The sequence below is a fragment of the Dermacentor andersoni genome, chromosome 9 (assembly GCF_023375885.2).
Source record: "Dermacentor andersoni chromosome 9, qqDerAnde1_hic_scaffold, whole genome shotgun sequence".
Lineage (NCBI taxonomy): Eukaryota > Metazoa > Arthropoda > Arachnida > Ixodida > Ixodidae > Dermacentor > Dermacentor andersoni.
The window spans coordinates 101076343-101093372 of NC_092822.1; the positions used below are offsets into that span (position 1 = coordinate 101076343).

General features: G+C 42.1%; 1 protein-coding gene across 2 annotated transcripts in view; it reads left to right on the top strand.

Moving 5' to 3' along the window:
* The first annotated feature begins 3814 nt into the window (after positions 1-3814).
* LOC126528446 (uncharacterized) overlaps positions 3815-17030 on the top strand; it is a 46068-nt gene continuing 32852 nt past the window's right edge. For both annotated transcript variants that reach the window (XM_050176330.3, XM_055069335.2), the window contains exon 1: positions 3815-4929. In XM_050176330.3, coding sequence (XP_050032287.2) covers positions 4803-4929 — 127 coding nt within the window. In that variant the 5' untranslated portion in view covers positions 3815-4802. The remainder of the gene's footprint in view (positions 4930-17030) is intronic.

Consider the following 17030-nt stretch of genomic DNA (forward strand, 5'->3'; position numbering starts at 1 on the left):
TCTTGGCTGTTCAACCACTAAACTGTTAATTCCAGGTACTCGTAAAGGTAATCACAAAACTGTTCAATCTTTAATGGGCAAAGAATCAAGCTGATTAGCTCATTTCAAGATGTGCAGCTTACTTTAGGACTAATGAGTTGTTTTGTGGTTCTCATTGTCATTAGTATTGTTTGTTATATGATCAGATTGAGAACTATTTCTCTAAAAAAAATTCAAGAGGGTAAAAGCTAATGTTTCTAAATAGTGACACGGTGTAAAAATCTGGGGCACCAAATAACAGCTTTTCCATAAAGGAAAAGCTGACACTAACCTGCATACTAGCATAAAGCTGTAAAAGCAGCTTGTACAGGTTCCTAAAAAAAATTTACAACTGAAAAATGTACCTTTTTCCATTGATTGAACATAGTTCTGCTATATGATTCGTCTCCATCAGTAAGCTAATGAGACGTGGAAGGGGCTTCAAATGCAATGGTAAATTGATTGAAAAAATGTGCAGGAATAAATATTGATTAGGTTGTTGAGTTATGCAGTGTATCCAGGTGGGTGGCACTCTTACCTTTTGCGATTCCTGTGTAGTCTTTTAAAACCCATTTGGCAGTGAAAAAAATGTTCAGCATTTTTTATAGAAATCGCTTTGAAATCATTGTCAAAGAAAGTGTGCAGTTCACTTTCACTTATTCGGCACTGGTGGGACTGTGGAACTATAATTTTCTGTGAGTTCAAACGAAAGTTAATCAGTTTTAGAGCCCCTTTTGAGACTTTTGAATACAGTTGAATGAAATGGTGAGAGTCGTATTATCTGGCATCAAGTTAATGGAAGTCTACTGCATTTTTTTTCTTGCTTGTAGTGCATTTATTTTCTATTGAACGAAATTTTCATTTTTTGTTAATCAGGCTTTCCTTTAACTTATTTGCATTTTTTTTATTGCAGGAGCCCAAGGCATGTTTGTTGCTGAATGTGCGGTTGCCTTGTCGAATCTTGGACACGGTGCTGCATTGTGACAGGAGCCAAATGCCGAATGATTTACTTTGATTTAGATGCATGATAAAGGGCTTGAGGAGGCCAGAACTAGATTGGAACCTGCCACCCAAAGCATTCCTTTTAGCCCATTATGCAACTTTTGGATGTCAAACCTCACCTGTAATATACTCATAGTATGCTGGTGTAGGAAGCAAGCACCATCAAGGTATTACGGCCTGGCCTGCAAAGTGTAGAAGAAAATCTAAAGCATTGAAATTGCTCTTAGTTTGGTGTTCATCAGCTCTTTCTTACTAATGTATGCCATTTGATTTGTTGCTTACTTAACAGTATTGAGAAAACTTAGGACAAAAGGTGCTTGCTTTAGTTCCTCAGGGACATCTGTGGTGAAGAGGTTCTTTGGCGTCTCTTTTATGTGCTGTTTTTGAGGGATCGGGTCATACACCATATCACTGTTTTAGTGTGTTCACGTTTTCAGACTTTCTGAAGGTTGCCCAGTGCACGAACTCTTGGCATTCGTGTCGTGCACGGGCAACAAGTGTACGAGGCGTGTTCAATAAAGACAGAGACTGAATTATTGAAATTTATTTACCAGCACTTCTATCCATTTCTACATGCTCCCCAGAAAGCTAAATGCATGTGTCCCGCCATTTCTACCAAGCCTAGATAACATGAGTGAAGCCATCTTTTGACACCTTCAAAATTGCCTCCATTGTTTTAACTACACCTTGTTCCATGTCAAAGCCATTTATTTATTTATTTATTTACTTATTTATTTATTTATACATACTGCAGCCTGTTAGGGCTATGGCAGAAGTGGGTTTACATGCGAGGAAAACTGATTATGATATGCAGAAACAAGAACATAGAAATATAAAAATGTGAAGGAACTATACATCAGCAATAGCATTTAAAAATTGAGAAATAGGTAACAAACGAACTTCGGCAGGTAACAAATTCCACTGTTCAATCATGCGGGGGAAAAAACTGTATTTGAAAGTGTTAGTGCGTGGATGGAGTGGTCTGATATTAGAGGCATGATAAGCTCTAGGTGAAGTCCGGCAAACGGGCGTTAAAAGGGAGGGATCTGATAGGTGACAAAGAGAGTTCTTAAATGAATAGGAAATCTTCTATTCTATGTGCCGTCGTCCAGAAAGAAACTGGAGGTTTAATTCTGCAAGAGCAGCTGATGGTGAAAAGTCTCGATCGAAGCGACGGTAAACAAAACGAATAGCCTTCCTCAGCACCGATTCAATACAAATAATTTCACATTGTTTATATGGGTTCCATACGGAGGAAGCATATTTGAAAATTGGGCGAATCAGTGTTTTGTATGCTACTAATTTAGTGTCCCTCGGGGCAGCAGACAACGTCCGGTGGATGTAACCGAGTTTCTTTAACGCTTTACTACAAATGTAATCTACTATATGTTTAGACCAAGACAAGGTGGGTGTAAAAATGACGCCTAAATATTTGTATTGAAAAACTCGTGTTAGTAGTACACCGTTGCATATATAATCATTACATACGGGCATGTGTCTGTTAGCAAAAGACATTATAACAGTTCTATCAAAATTTATGCTCATTTTCCAAGTAGCACACCAGTCACAAAATGAAACAAAGACATCTTTAAGGCGTTGATGATCAGCGAGTGAGTCAACTGGGCCATACATAACACAATCATCTGCATAGAGGTGTATTTTTCAAGTAACATGGTCTGGAAGGCCGTTAATAAACAATAAGAATAGTAGAGGGCCAAGTACGAATCCCTGTGGGACTCCTGAGGTGACGTCGACTACAGACGAATCCGCAGAATCATAGCATACTAATTGGGAACGCAAAGAAAGGAAACTGGAAATCCGAGACACTAACTGAGGGTTATTTAGAATATTATGGAGTTTCAAAATCAATTTAGAGTAGTACTGTGTCGAAAGCTTTGCTAAAGTTAATGAAAATGGTGTCAGTCTGATTACCTAAGTCGATGTAATGGGAAAGGTCATGAGTGAACTCTGTAATTGGGAACGCAAAGAAAGGAAACTGGAAATCCGAGACACTAACTGAGGGTTATTTAGAATATTATGGAGTTTCAAAATCAATTTAGAGTAGTACTGTGTCGAAAGCTTTCCTAAGGTCAATGAAAATGGTGTCAGTCTGATTACCTAAGTCGATGTAATGGGAAAGGTCATGAGTGAACTCTGTAAGTTGGGTTACAGTACTAAAACCGCGCCTGAAGCCGTGCTGAAAGCTGTTCAATAGGTTATTATTTTCAAGGAACAGTATTATATGTTTATAGATTATGTGTTCTAGTATTTTACATGAGGTTGCAGTTAAAGAAATAGGCCTATAGTTAGTTAAAAGCTGTCTGTCACCAGATATATATAAAAGTAGTACTTTAGCTCTTTTCCAGGAAGAATGCACAACGCCATTATTAAGGGACTTCTGACATATAATGAACAGATATTTAGATGTCCATAGCGAGAATCGTACTAAAAAGGAATTTGGAATTCCATCAGGGCCAGCTGGTTTTTTAGTATCTGTTTTAGTAGTAGCCATGCCCCTTCTTACCCTGAGGTACATAAAGAAGCTGGAGTGTGCCGCTATAAACTGTAAAATGGGTAGCAGTATTGTTGCAATGCTTTGAAAAACAGTGAAAAAGAAAAGGGATATTGCTTTGACATGGAACAAGACATGGAAGCAGGGGTAGTTCACATATTGGAGGGGATGTTCAGAAGGTGTCAAAAGGTGTCTTCACTCATATTGTCTAGGCTTTGTTGAAATGGTGGGACATGTGCATTTAGCTTTCTGGGAAACACATAGAAATGTATAAAAGTGCCTATGTACAAATTTCAGTAATTAAGATTTCAGAGCACTAGTCTCAGTCTTGACTGAACAACCCTCATATTGTTTCTTTTCATGGCTTTGACGGGCATTTTTAAAGAAACCTCTGAATTGTTCTACACGGATTCTGGTTACACAAGCCTGAGAGCCGCCATTGTTTCTGTAAATATAGGGGATAAAGCAGTCTTACAATCACAGGCTCAGAAACATGTGCAAATGCCTTTTTTTATGAATGCACGTTTGCTCTTTGAATTTCTTTGAATTACATTCTCAATGGGCTGTTTTATCACTGAATATTCACATTGTGTTGTCGATGTCCTGCATATTCATTGTAATAAGTTGTGATATTTTTATAAATGCCAAGGTTTTTGCAAGAACATTGCAAAATTGGCATAGATATCAGTAAAATATTTCCAGTGTAAGTGAACTATCTAGCTTTAGTATGGCAAGTGTTTTTGAGTTACAGTGAATATAAATATTATTGTGAGCTACTTGATGCTTACTCCTTGTTGCTTCCTGCTTTGCTTTTTGCATGTCATTTCTCTCTCTTTATCATACCTGTGCTTTTTGGAAATGATGCAGTGAATGTTTTGGAATCAACGGGCCACCAGGTTTTAAAGCGAAGTGATCACTTTATGCACATGTGATTTTCTGTGACCCATTGAAGCAGTTGCTGCCACAAGGTGCCTAGGAAAGATGGTGCTCTGACGTTTGCTTTCTTGCTTTTAGGTGATCTATGCACTGAGTGCAGCAAGTGTTCCCTTCTCATGCCTGAAAGAATACCGTTCCAATACCAATAGGATTCCTATGGGCATAGGAATCCTGGTTTTTGTACCCTCTCCCTCAGCATTATGTTATTGCTAGAGCACTGCCATGTTTCACTGTGTGTGGATTGTGGCACTTTCAAATCTCCAGCTTGTGAATCGTTTGTGTAAAGAGTTCTGATATTGTAGTGGTTGCAAACCAGATCTTCAAGGTGATATTTATGGTTTGTTGTATGGTTGATGCAGTCAAGGCTGAATGTGAACTCACTGTGGACGTGAACGACGAATATCATGGCCTGTGCGAGATTGACTGCATGGAAGTTGAGCTTTCTGACTGCTCCGGGAATGGTATGCAATAATTTGTCTTTCTCTCTTTGTACAGTTAATCTGTTCAATTTTACCTGTGCCAGCAGTGTATCTGCACACCTTGCCTAATATGAATCGCGCCTGTGTAGGGAGCACTGCATCAATTGAACTTGTTCATCACAGGTAGCAGCAGTGTGCCATTGGTAGAATAATTCCGGAGAAAATATTGGCAGTACACTGCTGTTTCATGTTGTAGAACACTGGTGCAACATTGCAAACCATTGTGATCGATCTATTTAACATGCAGTAAAGAAGCTGTGCTTATGTGCATTGCTGCTCTAATAATAAATTGAAATTTAGCACTTGCCAGTCAAAAACCAAGCAACACTGTAGCAAAGAACAGTTCTTCTTTAATTATTTTATTCCTAAAACACTATTGTGTTTCATCACCTGTGGCTTGTAACCAGTGTTGGCTTAACTTGTTGCTAGTAATGGTATTACTCGTAATGTGTTACTTTTTTTTGGTAACTTAGTAACATATTTGTTACCTTTTCTGAACTGTAATAGGTAGCATATATTACCATTTGTTAGGGTGTTTCTTGGCCAGAACTGGCCCTCGTGCCATTAAAATCTAATAATCAATCAAGCAACCTTTTTAGTAATGTGAAGGGTCATATTACTGGCTACATGTTATTCCACTACTTTCCCCCACTCCTAACAAAGTACAGAAACGCTTAGAATTGTCTGCTAATGGGTAGGCATTCATTCGCTCGACTGTTACTTTGATTTCGCTTACTTGCTTTTTCTAGCTTATGCATGCCTACCCATCGCTTTTCCGGTGCCAAAGAAATGAAATCCGTGTACTGAAAAGTGTGGATATCAGTTGCCAGGAAGCTGCATGGCCCCTTGAGAGCACTTGTATCAAATGAGTCGGAACGCAGTCACAGCCGGTTTCACCACAGTGGTTTTCCCCCCTATATTAATTTTATTTTTTTTACCTTTTTTATTTGACCTTGACATGCCAATGTAACCAAAATTTAATTTTTTCTTTTTTGACGTTACTAATAATTTATTATTATTATTATCATCATCATCATCATCACATGTACCAATCGGTTATTTTTATACTCGGCAGCCCCACAGCAGGCTTTTCTGCACACACACCTATAATGCAGAAAGTAAGGCGGCCTGGCGGGAATGGTATTCTCTCTGATCAATATTTTTTGTTTCAATTGTTCCTTATTGCTTATAAAGCTACCAATCATCTACATTTACACTATCATATTGAATAAATGTCCTAACTTTGCAGATTATGCATCTTTGTGCAGATACAAGGTATAACACTTTTTGCTTGACAGGCAGGTTTTGCTGGGTTACTCGCCAAAGAATGCTTATGCATTAAAAAGTAGAACACATGGGAGTCATGTGGCATGAATGAAAAATGCATGAATCCTCTCGATAGCCTTTCTCTGGGCTCAGATGCGTTTCTCAAGACGTTTCCTTCACAATGCAAGCAGCAGTCCTTTAATTAAAGAAAACGTACAGAGTATCCATCAAACTTTAAGACATGCATGCCACTCCCGTACATTCACTCCCGCTTTATTTCTGTCTCACATGCACATGTGCAGGCACATCTATGAACCAAATACTGAATCAGCTCCAAAATTGGTGTGTGAATGTGTGAGAGGATCAGAAAGGTTGATAAGATTTGTGAGTGTCACTTCAGTACCAACTTCCAGCAACAAAGAAGATCTTTGAGTACCTAGACATATTAAGTAACCTCTTTAGGACAACTTTTTGAACTGTCACTTGTTGCCAACTCAGCTTTCTAGGTGCCTTTTGGTGCTATGTAACGTTGCTCTGAGTGAGCTCAAAGAAAATTGTTTACCAGTTCACCAGCTCTTTCTGGAACTGAACACAGCTGTTATATGCTGTCCATCTGCTGAGTGCTTATTTATTCAGTCTAGGCACAGACATACCATATTTGCACAATTCTACTGTGCCACCGATTGTAACGAGCAGGTGTATTACCACCCAAATATCCAACAAAATAACTTGGTGCCAATCAAATAGCAAAACCTGAGTCAGTGTATACCATGTTGAACCGATATTATAAAACATACAAAGGCACACAGACATGCACACAGCTGAATCTTAGCGGCTAGTGGGTGTCAGAGTCTGGCGACACCTCCTTTTTGCTGTCTACTGACCATAGAAAGTCATCTTCAGTTCCATTTAATGCATTGTCTGCAACCGCTGTCTGCGGGAGGGCATCCAATTCACCATGGACCCACCTCACGATGTCTTCGAGTGCCGCTTTCTTCAGACAATTCGTTCTATGGCACTGTGGCTAGCTACCTTGCATTGAGAATAAGTTACGATTGTAAGGCGCATGCAAATTTGGACACGCCTTTTATTAAAAAAAAGTGTGCATTATAATCGTCCAAATACAGTATTCACTAAAAAACAGGAAAGCTGTCTGATGCAAATATTGAAATGCAGCTATTGCTCGAGTTCAACAGCAGGTTGTATTTGTTGGAATGCTGTTCATTTAATACTTTAGGTACTTTTAATAAATGTTTATTCTGTCTACAACTGTGAGATGGCATTCCTAGTTAATCCTGAGTGAGGCAAGGCTGACTGTGAAGCACGTTAGAATAAGAATGAAATTCTATTATTATCACATGTGGTCATTACATGTGAAATACCAGAAGAGGCTTCAGAGTCAGACTGAATTGGGACCTCCTGTGGAAAGTCAACATTAAATTATGCATGCCTAGAAACACAAAACTATACAATGTACAGAAATACAAAGATGCATCTAATAATAAATTTTAATGCACAATAAAAAATAACATGTTTATAAATTATACACATGCAGGATCCTAAATAAATGAAAAATTCGCATTAGTTGAAGTTGAAGTTTATTTTCACCACCAACAGTACAGTGTGTTTTACAAAGAACAGTTGTGGTGTGGAAAGTGGGAAAAAAGCTGCGCTGATGCAGCTTGACTAGCCCCACCTCCAGAGTGCAGAGTTTAAGTGCATATTTGCATTGGTTGTACACCCCGCAGGGGCGTCTGCGTCAGCAGGCGTTTGGTGTGTTGCGATACCACGGACCCGAGCACACGAGGGTTGGACCCTCCCGCGTGTAGCTGTGCGCGGCTTAGCCGTGTCTGGGGAAAAGGGGATCCTGGGGGTTGAGCCGATGCTGGGTGTTTTGGACCTTTAAGGCCCCCCGGAGGAGGCAACGCACCTCTTCGGCCTCGGCTTCACATAGACGGCACCTCCAGGCTGACCCACCTGGAGGAAATCGGCAGTCGCCTTTTCCTGTCCTCCTCTCCATTCTTTGTCTTTCTCTCCCACTTTTCCATCTTTCCTGTCTTCTCTTCACTTCTAATTACTTCCGTATTTCCGGGCGGCAAGGGTTAACCTTGTGTAATATATCCAGTCTTGGGTATATATATATTAGGTTATAGTGCGAACGTACCGCTGGCGTACGCAGAATAGAATTTTTCTAATCCTGTGACGTCCCCAGGTTGGGCTCCGAGGTGGGCGGCGGGCATTCCTTCCGAATACAGTAATCCTATATATGGCTTCAAATTTCCCCACACTCCCTGATCGCTCCCTGAAGAGGGGGCGCACCGATGAAACCTTCAACTTTCTCTTCAAACCAAAAGAAATATTTCCCAAGTACCACGTAATACATAGTCAACACGAAACCAAGACAGTCCGCACAATATCCCCGTTTGTGGTCGCAAAATGCCTGACAGAAGCAATCGGTTCTGGTTACAAAGTAACGAAGATGGGAAGCGGCGACCTTCTTCTGGAAGTGCGTGACAAGCTCCAATACAGCAAACTGACGAAACTTGTTGCGTTTGGTGACATTCCTGTATCTGTGGGCCCCCACCGGTCTATGAACACTGTGCGTGGTGTCATTTCTGATGACGACCTCCTTGATCTTAGTGAGAGCGAGCTGTTGGAGGGATGGCAAGACCAAAACGTGGTAAAGGTGCAACGAATTAAGTTAAGGCGTGACGACAAGGAAATTCCAACAAAGCATCTAATAATAACATTTGGAACAAGCGAACTACCTGATTCATTAGAGACAGGATATTGTAAACTACGCGTACGACCGTACATTCCCAATCTGCGCCGATGCTTCAAGTGTCAGCGTTTTGGGCATGGGTCTCAGAGCTGCCGAGGGTGTGCCACTTGTGCAAGATGTGCATCTAAAGACCACTCTTCAGACAACTGTTCTTCTACAACCCACTGCGCTAACTGTGACGGAGACCACCCCGCCTATTCGCGATCGTGCCCGTCATGGAAGAAAGAAAAACAAATAATCGAACTGAAGGTAAAACTAAACATCTCTTTTCCAGAAGCGCGCAAGCGTTTTAGTGTCAACAACCAATCGAATCCGTCCTACAGTGATGTGACGCGCCGGGGGGCAGCGCCACATCTTCTGGCGGCCGCGCAAGTCACACGGAGTGTGACGGCGGTTACGCCATCAGCCCCCCTGGCGGGAGCAGTCACTGCTCTTCCGCCCCCTACCACGAAGGGCCAGCAGACCTCCAAGCCTGCTGGTCCCAGGGCCACTGCTCGTGCAGACAGGCCCGAAAAACCCCCGCGTGTGCCCGCTGAGCGGGCGTCATCCAGCGCCTCTGACGAGGCGATGGATGTCACAAAAACTTCTCCGGCGTCTCAGACGCCGAAGGAACGGCGTGGCTCCCTGGAGCGCGCCAAGAAAAAAGAAATACCCCGCATCAAGGGGCCTGAAAAGGTCCCTTGAGCCAACCTAATTGATCTCTTGACACACACCATAAAACACTTCCAATATGGACACACAGATAATGCATTGGAATGTGAGAGGTTTATTACATAATCTTGATGATATTAAGGAACTCCTGCGCAGGTTTAATCCAAGGGTGCTGTGTGTGCAAGAGACATACCTCAATCCTTCACATACTAACTTTCTCAAACAATATGCCGTTTACCGCAAAGATCGCAGTGACGCTCTCGCCTCGTCAGGCGGTGTTGCTATTATAGTTGCTATTATCGCCTGCCAACATTTACATCTGCAAACGTCCCTTGAGGCAGTGGCGATCAGAGCCGTGCTATTTGATAAGTTAGTAACAGTTAGCTCTCTGTACATCCCTCCATGCCATAAACTTTCCACAATAGAATTCCAGAGCTTTATCGCAGAACTCCCCGAACCTTACATTGTAGTAGGTGATTTAAACGCACATAACACCCTCTGGGGAGATTCTCGTTGTGATACGAGAGGGCGCTTATTAGAAAAGTTCCTTTTATCCTCCAATGCGTGCTTACTAAACAAAAAAGAACCCACATTCTACAGCGTGGCTAACAAAACGTTCTCATCCATTGACTTAAGTATAACATCAAGTACACTAGTTCCATACCTGGAGTGGGACGTGATTAAAAATCCATATGGGAGTGACCATTTCCCAATTATCCTAAGATTAACAAAAGGCGATAAGTGTTCCCCACATCTGCCACGTTGGAAGGTCGACTGTTCTGACTGGAAACGATACAGAGAGCTCACACATTTGACCTGGGATGAGATCTGTACTCTCTCAATCGATGATATAGTATCTTATTTGACGGCATTTATAACTGATGCTGCATCAATATGTATCCCTCAAACGAATCGATCACCCTCTAAACGGCGTATTCCTTGGTGGAATGAGCAGTGTAAGGAAGCCCGCAAAAATCAAAATAAGGCTTGGAGTCGCCTTCGCGACTGCCCAACTACGGAGAACTTGATTAGCTTCAAGAAAATAAAATCAGAAGGTAGAAGGACGCGCCGCCTTGCCAAAAGGGAAAGCTGGCAAAAATACATCTCTAGTATTAATTCTTATACAGACGAGGGAAAAGCCTGGGACAGGGTAAACAAAATAAAAGGCCGCGAAACTCATCCTCTACCATTGGTAAATACACAAGGAGACACACTCATTGACCAAGCCGACTCTCTAGGGGTACATTTTTAAAGGATTTCTAGCTCATCCCACTATTCAGACACATTTCTGAGATACCGGCAACAAGCGGAACGACTGCCTCTGAGTCGGAAAGGAAATAGCAACGAACCTTACAACCGCCCATTTAACATGGCGGAATTTCAGGCTGCGCTGAATGGCTGTAACAAGTCCGCTCCAGGAAGTGACAGAATATTGTATATAATGATCAAACACCTACACCCTGAGACCCACAAAACACTACTGACACTCTTCAACTCTGTGTTCTCTGCCGGGTACATTCCATCCGCCTGGAAGGAAGCATTAATTGTTCCAATACTAAAAGACGGCAAGGACCCAACTTCAGTCAACAGCTATAGGCCTATAGCGTTGACAAGTTGCCTATGTAAACTCTTTGAAAAAATGGTTAACCGGCGTCTCCTTCATTTTCTTGAAAGTAACAAACTATTAGATCCCCTACAGTGTGGTTTCAGAGAAGGTAGATCCACAACTGATCACCTTGTCCGCATCGAGACGAATATTCGCGATGCTTTTGTACATAAGCAGTTCTTTTTGTCAGTATTTATTGACATGGAGAAGGCTTACGACACCACGTGGCGGTTCGGAATTCTCCGTGATCTGGCCGAAATGGTAGTCCGAGGTAATTTGCTGAATGTCATCCAAAGTTACCTGTCTAACCGCACGTTCCGCGTCAGAGTTGGTAATGTGCTATCTTGTCTATTTACACAGGAAACAGGCGTACCACAAGGTGGCGTGCTTAGCTGCACTCTATTCGTTATAAAAATGAACTCACTTTATACTATCATGCCACGTACAATGTTTTATTCTGTGTATGTAGATGACGTACAAATAGGTTTTAAATCATGTAGTCTTTCCATCTGTGAGCGACATGTGCAGCTTGGGCTAAACAAATTGTCAATGTGGGCTGACGAGAATGGGTTTAAATTAAACCCGCAAAAAAGCACGTGTGTTCTCTTCTCGAACAAAGGAGGTATATTACCTGAACCCGCTATTTATCTTAATCGACAACAGCTCCCAGTGAGCCATGCACATAAATTTTTGCGCCTCATATTAGACACTAAATTAACATTTATCCCCCACTTGAAATATCTTAAGGCGAAGTGCATGAAGACAATGAATCTTCTGAAGCTCTTGTCCCGTACATCCTGGGGAAGTGACAGAAGATGCCTTTTGAGCCTGTATAAAAGTCTGATAAGGTCACGCCTTGACTATGGTGCTATAGTGTATAGTTCTGCTACGCCTAGTGCCTTAAAGATGTTAGATTCAATTCACCACTTGGGTATCCGTCTGGCTACAGGTGCCTTCAGGACTAGTCCTGTAGAGAGCCTGTACGTTGAATCCAACGAATGGTCTCTTCATCTACAAAGAGCATATTTATCTTTTTCTTACGCCTTGAAAGTTAAATCAGATATTCAGCATCCATGTCATTTTGCAATAAGCGACTTGTCCACTGCCAGGCTATTCCGTAACCGCCCAGCCATCAGGCCTCCTCTGTCCCTCCGAGTGGAAGCACTGTCAGAAGAAACAGGCGTCCATTTTGTAGAAAATATCCTAATGGCTCCTATTCGGTTCCCACCGCCTTGGGACTGGCAAACTATCCAATGTGACATATCTTTCCTAGAAATATCGAAACGCGCGCCTGAGGCTCACATAAAATCACATTTTCTTGAACTAAAAGAGAAGTATTCCTGTGCTGAATTCTACACGGATGCTTCAAAGTCTGCTGATGGTGTTGCTTACGCAGCTCTTGGACCATCATTTTCAATATCTGGGACACTAAACCCACACACAAGCATCTTTACAGTGGAAGCATACGCGATACTCACGGCTATTAAACACATCAGGCTCACAAACATCGCTAAGGCTGTTCTCTTCACAGACTCGTTAAGTGTCGTGAGAGCACTAATTAGTTTACAAAAACATAAGAATTCCGTTTTGAATGAGCTGTATAACTTATTGTGCGCCCTATATATGTGCAATCAAGTGACTGTCATATGCTGGGTACCCGGTCACAAAGGTATAAAAGGGAACGAAGCAGCTGACGAAAGCGCTACATCCGTAACTTTTAGCGACAGAGATGGAAATATTCCCATCCCTGCGACAGACCTAAAGCCTTTTCTACGCCGTAAATTAAGGAATCATTGGCAAGGCAAGTGGGATACACAAGTAATGAATAAGCTTCACATAATAAAACCAAAACTGGGGAACTGGATCAGTGGGAAAACAGCACGTTACAAGGAAGTAATTCTTTGCCGACTAAGGATAGGCCACACATACGGTACTCACTCTTATCTCTTGACTGGAGGCGATCCCCCGACTTGTGGTAAGTGCGGCAAGAGTCTCACAGTACTCCATGTTCTTATTCAATGCCCTGCAATAGAAACAGAGAGGAAAAAGTATTTTCCTTCTGCATATCGTGAAAATACACCTCTTCACCCTGCATTTTTTCTTAGTGATGAACCGCTTTTTAACATGAAATTAGTCTTACAGTTTTTATTGGAAACAGATACTCTCAAAATCATTTGGACAGGAAATGTTTAGCAGACGACTAACAGCCCTTCTAATAAAAGGGCTCTCTTGAGGTTCTACTATCACTGTTATGTGTTGCCTTGTTCCATCATGTTTTTTAACGAAACCCAATTGCCATCGTCCATGCCCTAATCAGTGTCATCATTTTAGTACCTATTTATTTTACGCCATTTACAGCGACAGTTTTTAGGCCTTTTTACAGCCATGTCACATTTACCATGATAATTCCACTATCCACTGCATTCACAATACATTGTTAAAATTACCTTTTGGCATGGCGCTCTTTGGTCATACTTGGCCCTTGCGCCATTAAACACCACATATCATCATCATGCATTGGTTGTACATATGTAAAAAAGAAAAGCTGCATGATGGAACAGAATAATAATTTGATTTAGGCACATAAAAGATGTTTTAGTTCTTGAATAAATCTGTGTGCTTATTGAAGCTTAACATGTTCACTGCGGCACAATTTACATGCGGTGTGACCCACCAGTGGGTCGCACTGCTGTGTGTCTTTCTCAGGCTCTAAAGAGATGGCGCTACCACCTTTGCTGCTTACATTTGGCGTCTCCACATGAAAGATGTGAAGTTATTTTTGGCCTTTATCCTGTGCTCCTGTGGTGAACCACAAAGTGTTAGCCATCAGAAAACAGAGGAAGTCAGCTTTCCTTTTATAAAAAGTTTCATTTGTTAAATAAGTAGATGAAGTAAAGGTAAGCAAAGCTTGGCAGCTTTATACGATGTCTGGAAGTTTATCTTAAGATGCTACTCAGGTTATTGTTGAAGTTTGCTCACTTCATGTTTCACTTTTGTGCAAAATTGACACACGACAAATGCATGAACATCTTGCCAGGGCATTCTCCACAGAAGTTGATCACTTTCCTCAATTTTACTCTTGCGTGATTTGGGCTAGTGCTGGTTCCGATGAACGCTAACAGCCAGTCTTGCGTGATGACCTATCATTTTTCTCCTGTGTGTGGGTACATTAATTGAGGTCATAGCACTGGATTCACATAGACAAAAAAGACGACAGAATGTGCGCTGTCCTTGTGAATCCAGCACTATGACCTCAATTAATGCAACGAACCAACTAGCCCAAAAATCCTACACGTGTGGGTACACTTTTTTCTATGAGTGCTGAATAGTGATTGAGCCACTTCCTCTCGAAATTTTTTAATTGGCTTCCTTTTGCATCCATAAACGCCGTAAAACCCAGATGCTTTAGTATGCCTTATCGCAACACAAGAACAGCATATACTAAGCCACCAGGTATTTTGAGACCTGCAGCAAAATTTGGAGCTCAACACACCTTCAAATACTGATGACACTCTGCCCCTTTGTTTCAACAATGCCACCCCCCCCCAATTAATGCAAAAAGATGGTTGCAATAGCAGCAGTTTCGAATCACAAGTGATAGCCCAGCGTACAAGAGCTTTTAGTGTGTGGGTCACCGATGGGTCATGCCACACACAAAACAAACATTTTCATTGAGTGCATTGTGGGTCACCTGCGGGTAACAGCATTTCAGCTCAGCCATATGTTCTCCTCGCTGTTTGTAACCTCATGCAACAAAAATTAACATTTGCATTCTACCTTTGTACACGTTTGTATGCTACCTCACCGCCTCGAACCGGCGTTCGCACACGCAGATCCGCTGGCAGTTGTAGACAACACTGCGGCAGCGCTAGGCCTAGCTATTTCGACGTTCGCTCTTAAGCTTCTTGCCATTTGGTGCCTTGTTTTTCATTGAAAGAATTCGCCGCTGTCAGCAATAGCACCAACACCGTCTTTATGGTCTTCACGATTGGCTTCGAAGCTCGGAAAGTGTGGCACGTTGTACAGTGCTGGCCCCTAAAAGTCTGCTTCGCCTCATTACAGAAATTGTCCTCGGTGAAGCATACGGGGAAGTACTGCAGTGAAGCATAACAAGTATGGGAAGGGGCAATTGTCACGGCACACAGTATGTATTCCTTAATTATACACGCGTGCGCCCGCATCTCCTGTCACAGCACGAGCACCGATTGCCCAAGTGTACTGGACGGCCTTCAGAGCTTTTCCGCATGCGCCTCTGGTGATTTGAGCCCTTAAGAACCGTAAAAGACACTCATTAATTTTTTTACAGAGATGCTGTTCAGGATTAGTTTCCCCGCGATCATGTCCATGTGTAGACACAAGATCCCGAAGATAGAGCAATGCTGGACCGACCCGCGGCAAAAGTGAAGGAAGCGTTAAGCACTCCCCATACATTCGCCGATCTCGAAGATAGTGCAATACCGGGCTGACTTGCTGCGGAGGTGAAGCAGGCATTAAGCACTCCCCATACGTGCGCCGATCTCGAAGATAGTGCAACAACGGGCCGACCTGCGGCGGAGGTGCAGTTCACCAAGGCCCACATATACAGCTTCGCTGGTCATCCTTCTTCACAGAGTAGAAGGGCACTGATTTTGCGAGCTGCCCAATTTTCTAACATTCTCGCGGCCCCTAGGGAGTCCGGAAAATCGGACGTTGATTGTACAACTGACCAAGAAGATGCTTCAAATGGTCCATGGGGCAAACACGTAGCAGAAGGACGACAAAAACAGAAAGGACCTACACATTGAGGAATGAATTGGAAAGGAGGTATGGCACCACTTCTTTGAAGAAGCTTGAGCTCAAAAAACTGTTGACTGATGCCAAGATGCAGGTGTCCCTCATCGAAACCAAAAACAACTCTTTCAAGCAGTGATGCAACGCAGGGGTTGTGCGGGGGCTGAGAGTACGTCAGGACAGTTGAGGTTGACTTTGCAGCTGCTGAGAAACAATCTCACTTTTGACAAAGTTCGGGCCTCATAATACCAGTGAGCTTGCTATACCTTCATAGAATGCTCATATTCGAAAATATTTGCTTCTCTATGCATCTCTTTCTGTCCATATTTGAAAATGTCCAACTTGATTTGCAATGGGCTTTACCATTTGTGTTGAAGTTATTTTATTCGCTGTGCATTTTACTAACCTCTCCCTTCCTTTTTCTTTTTTGAATAAAATAAACGCTATGTACTATTAAAACTGGATTAAGTCAGTTTTTATTTTTTAACTTACTAGAGAGTGACAACATCGGTCGATGTGTCAGCTCATCTTGACCTAAAGCAAAGTCCGGGTTCACTCAGGGAAAACCTGAAAAACTCGGGGAATTTGAAAATGTCAACTTGATAGACCTGCAGAGATGGTGCTGTATACCAGAGAAGGTTCTGTAAAAATTTGTGAAATTGGGACAAACTAGTACCGGAACTTATGGATGGAGTCACCAGCTGCCTTTTATTTTTGTAGCCTTTCTGGCTTTTTAAACCTCCTCTCATGGAGTGATTGGCTGCTTTGCTGTTGCAGAACTACTTTGTAGCATAACTCTAAATTGATGTGCCTAGTTAATGTTTCTTTATAGATTCTGAAGCACACAATTATTGAACACTCTAAGGAAACATTCTCGATCTGTAAGCAATGGTGAAGTACGCTTGCGAGCCAATTATTGTTTTGCTACATGCAAGTGATCTTGCATGCAAGCAACATCTCTTGCTCTTTTCAGTGGCTTTTGAGGCCCCAGCTTTTTTTTCACCCTAT